This window comes from Hipposideros armiger, unplaced genomic scaffold, assembly GCF_001890085.2.
Source record: "Hipposideros armiger isolate ML-2016 unplaced genomic scaffold, ASM189008v1 scaffold_8, whole genome shotgun sequence".
Lineage (NCBI taxonomy): Eukaryota > Metazoa > Chordata > Mammalia > Chiroptera > Hipposideridae > Hipposideros > Hipposideros armiger.
In genome coordinates this window covers 5713913-5725821 of record NW_017731358.1, presented here as the reverse complement: position 1 = coordinate 5725821, position 11909 = coordinate 5713913, and the positions used below count along the sequence as shown (strand labels likewise).

General features: G+C 47.1%; 1 protein-coding gene across 1 annotated transcript in view; it reads right to left on the bottom strand.

The window, feature by feature from the left end:
- LOC109387190 (myosin light chain kinase, smooth muscle-like) overlaps window positions 1-9064 on the bottom strand; it is a 75771-nt gene extending 66707 nt beyond the window's left edge. Inside the window, exons 1-2 of the mRNA XM_019650938.1 lie at window positions 8856-9064; window positions 3217-3384 (exon numbers count right to left, since the gene is read on the bottom strand). Coding sequence (XP_019506483.1) covers window positions 3217-3381 — 165 coding nt within the window. The 5' untranslated portion in view covers window positions 3382-3384; window positions 8856-9064. The remainder of the gene's footprint in view (window positions 1-3216; window positions 3385-8855) is intronic.
- Window positions 9065-11909: the final 2845 nt, after the last annotated feature.

The following is an 11909-nucleotide window of genomic DNA, read 5'->3' as shown; positions in this document are numbered from 1 at the left end:
GAGGTTCATTAAGCTCTTGACCTAACAATAAGCACAAACAGGAAATGGGCATGGCAGGCAGAATTAAGTGGCCACAGCAGTGAAGGTTAACGTACATTGGAGGCAGAGAACCACTGACCGTGCTCAGTGGATGACCCCTTGGGAGCTCAGTCTTTTATCACTAGCACCTCCCGGTCATAGTCTGTGTCTCTTCAGGTTAACACTACCTTCCCTTTCCCTTCTCTGAGGGCACCAGGTCAGGAACACTTCTGATGAACTTCATCTCTGGTATAAAAACAGCTAGCTTCCTCATCCTGGAATCATTTGAGGTGGCCTCACCCCGATGCAAAACGTCCCTCTGTGTCCTCCGCTACAGTAACAATATATACTCGTTTATTTAAAGTGCTAGTTTACAGAGCACTTTCTATGACAGCCTCTCCCTCTGCGTTTCCCTCTGCAATTCTGCAGATGGAGCGTGACACTCCCTCCAACGTCTCTCTGGAATAGTCTTCCTGCTGTGTCCACTCTCCACCAGCATGCTGTCGAGGTGTTGTTCCGGGTTAATTCCAGGCAGGTGGTCAGTGGTAAAGTAGCTTGGAGGCTGCCTTTTTAGGATCACATTTTTAGTCCACATGCAACATTCAAAGTCAACTATTTCATCAATATAAGCAAAATAAAATTTTCACAGAGAATGCTATATTTTACGAATACTGCAGTCAACATTAGAAATGCATCAAATGCAAACTCTTTAAGATGGTTACATTTATGTTATGGGAATTTCATCTCATTAAAAAACTACTGTATTGCTACACTTTTTAACGTTCCAAAGTGCTTTACCATTTTCTTCTTCAACTCGTTTTTCTTTTCACATCCCTGTAGCCAGAAATATAGAAACAACTAGTTGTTTCTTCTCGGAAAAGGAGACCTAAGTCTTTAGAAGGTATGACTTGCCAAGGGGAGAACAACGAGCAATAAAGAATTCTAGGGAGCTGACTCCTGGGCCAGTGCTCATCTTCAAAATCCCAAATCAAAGTCACTCAAAGGCACAGCTCCTTGGTGACCTCCGAAGTCAGCAAAGGAAGCAAGGCCATCATCACGCTGTCAGGAAGCAAGGTCATCTCCTCCTCTTCACGTCTGTCTGAATTTAAGGACGAAATTCATCCCTCAGAGGCAGAGAGCCGGAGGGCGGTTATAGAGATGAGATCAGTTTTGCTAATCTTTTTTTTTTTAAGTTCATTTCAATTTTTTTATTTTTAAGTGTACATTCAGTGTTTGATAATGTATTCACAAAGTTGTGCAACCATCATTGTCCCCAAAAGAAACCCTGTACAGATTAGCAGTCACTCCATTCTTCCTCCCTAGCCCCCGACAGCCAGTAATCTACCTTCTATCTCCATAGGCTTGCCTGTTCTGGGCATTTCATAGCCATGGAATCATTCAACATGTGGCTTTTTGTGTCTGGCTTCTTTCAGCTAGCATGCTGTTTTCAGTGTTCATCCATGTAGCATGTACCAGCATTTCATTCCTTTTTATGGCTGCCTAAGCCATTTCTAACCTCCCAGGGATTCTTCCTGTTGCTTCTTTCCTGCCAGTTGTGGGGATATCGGGATGTGGGGAGATCACTGTCAGGGTAACAGAAAAGAACCCTCATCCTGGTAGTGCCCAGAGAGAAGAAACAGACCCCTAAGCAGCATCACCAACATTCTCCTCAATCTTCTTCAAGTAAAAGATATGACAAAGACTGTTATGTTACATCCACCAGCAAACGGTCTTAACTAGACAGGCCTGTGCAGAGCACACAGTGCAGTGCAGCTTCGGGCCATGTTCAAAGCAGCACCCCCTGCACACGCTCCAGATGACCACCCAGCCAGACCTGGGCCCTTAAAGGCAACGCCCAGCGTCATCCCGGAAGAGTGATGTGATCAACCTCCTCCTTCTACAAGCTTTCAGGGGCCTGCTCTTGAATCATCTAGTTGACCCTTGAACAACGCAGGGGTTAGGGGCACCAACCCCCGAAAGGTTTTTTTGTTTGTTTGTTTGTTTGTTTTTCAGCTGAGCCATCCTGCCACCTGTTGGCAGCTCAGCTCGGGCCAGGAATTGAACCACTGTTGCTCAGAGCTTGCACTCTTGAGCAAGCTCTTAACCAATGGAGCCACTCGGCCGGCTCTGAACCCCCAAAAGGCTGAAAACCCACATATGCGTATAATTTAATTCAGCTCTCCATATCTGTAGAGTCCCAACTGCAGATCAAAAATAATCTTTCCAATCAGTGGTTAGCTGAATCAACAGATGTGAAATCCGAGGACAAGAAGGGTTGATTGTACCCTTATTGAAAAAAATCCACGTATGAGTGGACCTGTGCAGTTCAAACCTGTGTTGTGCAAGGGTCAACTGTAGATTCATAGTGCAACCTAAGAATTCCTCATCATCTCAGCTGTATTTTGCTCGGACCAAAGCCCTCTAGCTTCTAAAGCATTTCCTGGGGTACATACCCCATGTTTAATCCCAGGGAGAATATTACCTGCACTCCCCACTTCCACATGCATCTCCATGTCAACTGGACAATTTGACTTCCTGGTGGCCTGAGCCAGCAGCCTACTGAAAGTCTCTCCGACTGGGCATAACAACAGGTATTCTGATAGCTTTCATTCTGCAATGTTCCCATCTTCTCCTCATTTCTAGTACAAGGTGGACAAGGAATTATCATGCACATTTGCAGAAGAGGAAATGGAGACCCAGTAAGGGCAAGGAGCAATGTTCATTGGCAAAAGGTGACAGAGCTGATAAAGGGTCCGATATCTAATCCCACCACTCTGGATGTACCAAGTGGATACACGAGGGGGTTAGTCAACTAAACACTCCTTCCAGGGAGGGAGTGAAAGAAAAATTGTAGTCAGTTCTCAATTATCCATATTTGAGGGCACATATTTAAACCCAAGCTGCATGCTTCCTGTCACCAGCCCACGACTTCTCCTCCTATCATCAGGTAGCACATACCCAGACAAGATCTACATTAACAGCAAAATATCTGTGTCCCTCCCCACCCCCAAGCTCTCCACCACAGACCAGAGTCAATCATAAACAAGAGAAATAGGGCAAATGGTATATATTCACTTCACATGTGGGTCCCAAACAAACCAGGTCCTCTGCCAGATCCATTCTGCTGAAGAAGAGGTTCGAGAAAGAGCAAGGACCCCTCCCACCTCCCCCAAGCTTCCCACCCAGCCAGCTTCTTACCCGCCCTTCAAACTTGGCGGTGGTTCCTTCTCTGATGCAGAGGTTCCGAGGGGGCAAAATGAAAGCAGGGGCCTCGGTCAGGGGCATGGAGCCGACTTTCGAGTGATCCACACTGAGGGAGGCTTTAGAAACGTGTGTCGAGGCAGCCAGCTTCACATCCCCCATGGTCTGTGAACAGAGAGGAAGGCAGGGTCAGATGAGATGAACAGTCCAGCCCTGTTTCCCGCCAGGCGGCAGCGGGCCCAGCCGTGCGGGCTGGGTCCCTGTGGTGTGGGTTTTACAGGGAGTAAGTGCCCCATCAGATCAGGGTCCACCTGAAGCTCCTCTCTGAGAACGAGAGGCTCTGTGTTCTCCACAGCAAGGCTGCCGGGGTGAGGCCCAGCCAGCCCCAGACGCCACCTCCCAGGACCACGCCCCAGCCTCCCCCAGACCTCCTGGAGACCTTCTAGGAAAGGGGCAGCTGGGGCAAGAACAGAGAAACCAAACCGTCCTCAGGGTTTTTACAATGGGTATCTAAAATCAGTATTCATTAGCCACTGACCAGTCAGAATCAATATCTACATGAGGCACTGTGGTAGGAAGCAAACGCCGCTTTTGCTTGAACTATGAGAGCTCACAGGTCAAAGAAAAATGGGATCCCTCCGCCAAGAAAGAAAGTAGTTTGGGGTCGACACAGCAAGGATCCCGGGCGAGGTGAGCGTGTGTGTGGTTGGACGAAGGGAAGGTGGCAAGGCTAGGGAGGACGTTCCACTTCCGGGAACTAGATTGTGAAAAGCTTCAAAGGTCACAGAACGTTAGAGAAGAGGGTGTTTTAAGATTATCTGGGCTAACTCCTCCATGTATAACTGTGGCCCAGAAAGGGGAAGTTACTTCCCCAAAGAGTTCTTGGCATCACTGGCAAGAACACCTCGGGTTCCTGACTCCTGGTCCGAGGCCGAATTAGGACTAGAGAAGATGTCGATGGGGGCTGGCAAGGTTGGCTGGAACAAAGCGACTTGCTTAGGATTGATTCCCGAAGTGGAGTGAGCAACAGGTATGAAGCTGAGTTCTTGGTTGCAAACTACAGAAACTGACTCTGGCTCTCATAAATGGAGAAGGGATCTGTTAGAAAAATGGGGGGTGGTGGGTGGAGGGAGCTCCCAAAATCCACAGGAAAGGCTGGAGGACCAGAATGGGAAGACAGGCATCAGTTGAGAGAAGCTGAGTGGTCAGATCCCAGCCAAGGTCCTTGAACACCCACAGCCACCACCTAGAATACATCCTAAGTATCCCTGTTCCAGGTTCTAAGTCCAGGTGGAAGCCTTCCCGGGCTGGGACGGCTCCAGGTTGGGGACCACATCTTATTCTCTACAGAATCCATGGTGGCTGGACTAGTGCAGGCGTGCGACAAACATCTGCTAAGCTGAAGAGGAACAGTATTTATTTTTCTGTTCACTTTCTTGGGATCTTCAGTCATACACTTAAATCCTACTCTGTGAGTTGGGTAAGCTGACACAAATGAACAGTGGTATGCAGGGCATGTAGTTAGTTTGTTTAAAAGTAATGACATCTAACAAAAATAAAATGGAGATAATAGTTTGAAGTTCAACTTAAAGTAACAAACACCTAGATCTGTTTGTAACAGGGCACATCCCTGCTTGACAAATCCAGCTTTCTCTTTCACTGATAAGGTATTAGCTTTGCAAACAAAATCCTTTCCAAATGATAAGACTCAGGTTCAGTGCATTAGGTAACAATGAAAGCAAATCTTATATAGCCCTTACTATACGCCAGGAACTATTCTAAGCAACAGCTCATTTGCCCCACACAACACTATCAGACAGATAATCACATCATCTCCATTTTATGGATTAGAAACCAAGGTGCAGTGAGATTAAGACATTTGCTCAAGGTGATGGCATTTAGTAGGGGGCAGAGCTGGCATCGGAACCTGGCATCTGGCACCAGAGCCCCTATTCTTAATCACTGGGCCCTCTCACCTCCTATAAGCAGTCATAATTGGCTGGTGGGAAGGGGGCATGAGGTTGGGGTAACGGGAGAAAGTGAGAGCTGCTACCACATAAATAAAAATGAAGATTTTCTCTATGTCAGTACATACCATTAAAAACATTAAAAGATGGATGATCATCTGGGATAAAATGTTTGTAACAAAAACAAAGGAGTAGGACAATTTACATATAAAAAGAAAACAGTCCAACAATAAATGGGCAGAGGCTATGCCTTGGATCAGCGGTTCTCAACCTTCCTAATGCCGCGACCCCTTAGTACAGTTCCTCATGTTGTGGTGACCCCCAACCATAAAATTATTTTCATTGCTACTCTATAACTGTAATTTTGCTACTGTTATGAATCGTCATGTAAATATCTTTTTGTTTTCCAATGGTCTTAGGCGACCCCTGTGAAAGGGTCGTTCGACCCCCAAAGGGGTCGCGACCCACTGGTTGAGAACCGCTGCCTTGGATGGTTGGTTCACAGAAGATAGAAGACCACTAAACAAATGGACACTGCCTAGCCACAAAAACCCAAGAGTGCAACTTAAGAATGAACTATTATCTTAAAAAACTAACCCAGTTGACACTTGCGAAGAAAGATAACATACAATGCTGGTGAGACTGTGGGGAGGTGGGTACACTCAACCCACCCAGGGAACATAAATTGGAACAATATTTCTGGAAAGCAATTTGGCAAAAAGATTCTGAATAAAATGTCTATCTCTTTTCCCAGTCATCCAACATTTAGAGATGTATGATTGGGAAACAATCAGAGATGCAACCCCAAATTTATATATAAAAATGCTAATCACATTATTTATAACAAAAGAAATAGGAAAATAATCCAGTTAAATAGAAATAGAAAAAAAAAACACCAGTTAAATATCTAACAGTGAGAATTGGTTAAGTACAATGAAATATCAGGCAGTTAGTTATATGAGTGCATTCTTACAAGGAAAATAATGATAGGAATTTAATAATATAGAAACTTTAAATTAAAAGTAAGTTTTATTATGGAAAATTTCAAACACACAGAAAAGTAGAAAGAATGATAAAATGAGCATCTCAATCACCCATCACCTAGATCCAACAATTAGCACGTTGCCATATTTCTATAATTGTGTTGGTGGCTGTGTTTGGAGGACCATTTCAAAGTAATAATTTTCATGGCAAGAATCAGGATATACTCATTCACTCAATTAAAATATATTTCTTGAACATCTACGACGTGACAAGCTAGGTGCTAGGGATACTGCAATGAACAGTTGCGTGTGTGTGTGATGAATGTGGTAACATGGGTAGGGAAGGAATGGGGTTCTTATAGCCTGCAGAGCTACCTAGGACCATACCCCAGAGGACATACTGCTCCCTCTGCCCTCCTCCACTGTCACTGATGTGAGGTGACAGATACACTCTGTGCTGCCAGCACCAGGGGTGGGGTGGAGATGGGGGCAGGTATCATGCGGGTCAGACCCTGCCATAAATCCAGGGGCACTGCTACTCTCTAGCTGTGAGCTGGGCAAGGTACTGCAACTCTCTTGGCCTTGGTCTCCTCTTCTGTAAAATGGGAATGATAATATCAACCTCACAAGGCTGAAGGGAGGATTTGAATGAGTGTATAAAAAACACATAGTACAGCGTAAAAGTGATTCAGTAAGTGGTAGCTCTCAACATCATCATCCAGCTCCCAAAGGAAACCAGTTTCCCCACCCTGCAGGACACAGACCCTTTCACCAAGGACAGCAAGATGCCCAGGCCAGCTCGAGTATGTTCAGCGCAAGGGGAGGTGAGTGGGATTGCTGCAGAACACTGGAAAGAGGCAGATGGCAGAACTCCGTGCAAAGGTGGGGAAGGACTGTTGTGTCCATTCTCGCAGCACCGTTTTTCAATAGGCAGGGTGTGTGCCCCTGACAGAGTGCTGGGCACTAATCTCACTCAGTTCTGCAGTCCTCGCAAGGCAGTTCTGATGATGCTCCTTGTACAAATGAGGACACTGGGGCTCAGAAAGCCAATTACACTCGTCCAGCATCTCATAGCTATGAACTGGGAATCAAACCGAAGTGTGACTGCAGTCATAGCCTGTGGGCTTCCCGGAGGCCCCAAGACCCAGATGAGGCATTTCTTGCTATTCCCAGTAAAAAGAGATGCAGTAGGCAGAGGCTACTGAAGAGGAGACTATTAGGAGTTACAGAGAGAAAAAGGGCTGGGAGGCAGGGAACGTGCGGCCTCCCCTTCTACTCTCAGGCCTGGTTTGGGAGGACACAGGGCTCTTCCACCCCTGCTTTCTGGGGAGCTGGAAACTAGGAGTGGTGACATCAGGCTCATGACCCTCTTTACAAATCCTCTTGATCTAAGACCTTCTGAGGTCCATCTAAAACCTCCCGAAGGCCCCAGACACTATCATCAAAAGGAAACTCCTTGGCCTCAAGCACACAGAAGACAGAAGTCACCCAACACTAAGGGAGGTCTGGCTTTATGGTTAGAAACAGAACAGGCAAGTCCATACCACCAGAAGACATCCAGTCCGCTGCGAGGTGTCTGTGGGGGACAGACACTTAACTATCATGCAAGCAGGACCAGAGCCCAGTCCCAGGCGGGCCAGACACACCAAACAGCTCCGCTCAGCCCATCGCCCCGCCCACTGCCATCAGCAGAATAAACAGATTCCGTCCACACTGCCAATTAATAGTTACTGACATATTTGGAATGCTCTATCAAAAAAAAAAAATCAAACCATCCTTGTTCCCTTCTAATCCCTCTCCCAGCCTGGTGACCACATTCCCACCAAGAACACCAGAGGCCTGGGTAACTTCTGCAATATTTTCTCTAACAGCAGAGCAGTACTCAGTGGCTGGAATCAAACATACCAACTAGGGGGTTTTGTTCAGTACCAATTACACCCAGATCAAAGGATAGAAAAGTAAGAAGAGAGAAAAATGGAGGGGGAGGGTCAAAAAGAACAGTGGTCTGAGAGCTGGAAGCAGCCCCCCTACCCCCAACACACACACACACACACACACACACACTCTCAGCTTGTGGCAAAGCTCACCTCCAAATAAGGTTTCCACAAGTAACAGAATATATTAATCAGTCAAAGCAGCACTAAGTTAATTTGACTTTAATTTGATCAAAAGCACTTTAAATTGTCTCTTGAACCCAGAAAGGAACACTTTCAACTATGGCCAAAACAGAGTGCAACTCTGAGGCAAAAAGACTCAGAAAAAAAAAAGTTAAAACTCAGAGATCAAATTACGGCAGAACAAGTTTATAGAAACCTTTCCTATTCAAAGTGCATACATTTTAAATGACCTGGCAGCAGGGCATCCTGCATATACCCTGCCTTCTCTACAGGGAAGGGTTCCCCGCAGGTCCTGCACTGGAAGCCTACCTGTCGGCAGTGCACCGACCAGCCACAGCACACATCAGAGGCAGTAAAACCACCCAGATGCAAATACCCCAGCAATGACAGTTCTGCTGTCGACCCCTTAATCCTCTGCAGTGCACTCAAATCCTGACAATTTCCCTAATCGCTCCTAATCCCTGAGCCGACCGCTCCTCAGCTGTGGGCTGTGCCAGGCTGATGTGCTGTGACCCATGGGAGCACACAGTGGGGCAGGAACACACACTGGAGAACGGACCATGCCTTACCGTGGCCTCTTCCCCTGGGGCAGCTCTCACATGAGTCAGGACGCTGGGGCAGCCACGCTTTACCACTGCACTGCAGAGATTCCTGTCCAAGGTCCGCCAAGAAAGAAGAAAGGGAAGGAGAGATGGACGCCACAGAGCCCAGGGCCAGACTGAAAAAGTTAACGGGCGTTTGACTTTGCTCGCAGATGTTGCAATGCAACTTGCCTTCCGCTGGGCAGCCAGCTTTACCCGGTCAGGGAGATCTGTTGTTTTAATCCACCCAGCTGGGGTGACCTTTGAAACCCCTGGCTGCCAGCTGCGGAGGCTCTCAATGGAGTCCCGGGGAACCCAGGGGTAGAAGCTCTTGGGTTTTTACAGCGCTGCAGATTCCAATCTGAGTGTGGAGCAAAGGGAGGACACTGTCAAGCAGAGACCTGAGAATCTGGAGAGACTGGGCACACCCCCAACTCCACATCTGGCCTGGAACACCACTCTCCCCTTGGCACATCTGGCCTAGGATTACCACCCAGGGCTCGTGGGACATTTATCTCCTGAGACCAAGCTTCTTCCTCCTTAAACTGAGGAAGCCCCATTTATGATCCCTTGCGTCCAGGGAGGCAAGTCCAGAGAGCAGATGGATCGGGGAACTCCTGGTTGCAATTGTTTTTAAGGAATCTGGGCTGAGATCTGAACCAGGTTCCACAGACTGTGTTCACATCATGCACAGGATCTAAAGGCCCTGGTCCTGACCCCCGGGGAGCTTCAGGAATGGTCCCTGGAGCATACCTCTAAAATGTGGTAGCAAGGTGACGCCTCGCCCAGTACCCTTCCTCCAGGGACAGAAGGATTTCCATAGTTCCAGAGGACTCTCTCATCCTGTGCACCTTACACCTTGGGTCAGGGCACACTTCCGACCTGTCACACGATCTGCTCTCACTTCTGTCCTCCTTAAGATACAAGGAGACAGAGAAAAGTGGTTTCCTAGGAGTAGTGACATGCAGCTTTGAGGGACAGGTAGGGAAGTGGGTGAATCAATACTAATTTGATTCCATCATTTCTTCTAAAGAGAATGGTTGAACAAATGTGAACCAGAGAGATGCGAAGCTTGAGACAGACATGGATGAAGAGAACACCTTTAGTCAATTAAATTCTTGGTCAAAACTGAATATACACCCAAGATTGTGGAAGACCTTGCAGGTGGTAGATATTCTGAATATTTTAATGGCTAATCAAGGAAGAAATAAATCCCCAAAAACAATGCTGTTCATCACTGAGGAATGGAGACGAATAGATTCTAAGTCTTCCTAGACAGAGGTCCTTGGTAGTGGTCAACGGGACTGGAAAACCATTGTAAATTAGGAGGAACTGAGGACAACGATTTGGACAAACTCTCAGAAGGTGCATGTATCAAACCCGCAGGTTACACACTAAGCAAACAGGAATAGCTAATACATTGGGTGTTAAATACCCCCCTGAAAACCAGCAACAAGGACCCGAGCTTGAGAGGAAGTTTAAAAGAACAGTTTTAAAATGCCTATACTTTGGCTCAAAAACAAAAACTAAACAACCACCCAAGTACAAAATGGCTGACTGGAAACACTCAACATGGACTTCTGGCCCCACCGAGGTTAGGCCGAGTCCCTTGCTAGGAGCATACACCAAATCCTTTCTGTGGTGTTTGCGCCGCACATCACAGCTGGCAGCCACGTAGCTGTGTGGTTGGTTACATGATTAACCTTTGTTTCCCCCACTGGAACACAAGCCCCAGCAGGTCACAGGACCTGTGTGTTTCGCTCACTACTGGATCCACAATGCCTCAAATGCTGAGGAGCACATAGTCAATTCTCAACAGATACTTGTGGAATATATGAATGAACAGACATTTGGGCTAAAACAAAATTTTTTTTAAAAATCACTTCCAAACTATGATACCACTTAAGTTTGTTAGAGAGGGAATCTCACAAATATTAGAGGGAGGACGTAAGGAAAGCAGTGGGTGAACAAGTCACAATAATAAAATATCTACCCCTCTGGGGCCTAGAGGGAGTTGGTTCTAGATACATGGTGCCAGTCTAGCTCTACATCTGGCATGTAACTCATGTATCCTTTCTACTCTTTACTTCTCAGTCTTCCCATGTGTGAAATGGGCATAATAATGATGCCCTGCTCCAGGTGGCCTCTCTGGGTTTCTTGCTGGCATCCCCAAGCAACTTGATCAGGTCCCTGGGCTTCCAAGTGAAATCATGCCAAGCCAGCCGCTCTGTCCCTCACAGCTGAGTTCTGCCCTCAGCACCTGGCAGTCTCTCCCTCCCCATGGCTTCCTAGGCCTTTCTTCTTGGAAAGTACATTAAAGGAGGGGCAGGGCTTCTGCAGGCAGATGAGCTGCCCACGTCAGCCAGGCCACATCAGCAGAGCAGCAGACCACGGGTGGGAGGAGGACGCCTGCTCAGCAACACAATCCTGAGTGCCCACATCTTTGGCAGAAAGTTATTTTTAAATTTTCTCAAAAGGGGACGGACACACACACACACACACACACACACACACACACACACACACACAGATCGAGTCAAATACCCAACTGCACACACAATGTGAATGAGTGAGGCCTGGTCTCCTGGAGCTGCTCTTTTCCTGCTGGGATTCTTGCTCAATTTGGGATTTAATGAGAACAGGCTGAGAGAAGCTTCCTGCAATAAAAGTCACATGCAAAAAGAAATCAAAGCCAGAAACCCTGATGATAACTAAATTAGCAAAATGCACATTCCTATCACAATCTAGCAACAATCCTGAAGTTTGCTCATTTCATTATCAGGTATCATCGCTGCAGAAGAAAGTTTGGGGTCACACGTGTGTTTATCCACATCCCCTTCTCCAACACCAGGCCTCCCCCCATTAGTCTGCTAAGCCATACCAATTAAACCCCATGAAATGAGCAGGTAGGCGCAGCCCCACAACCTCACTCCGTGGGAGCCTGGGAACACGAACAGTCAGTGCTCACAGCTCCCATCCCCACAATGCCCCGTAGTGGGGAACAGACCGCTCTGCAGTCAGATGCTGCATTTCTCCACTGCT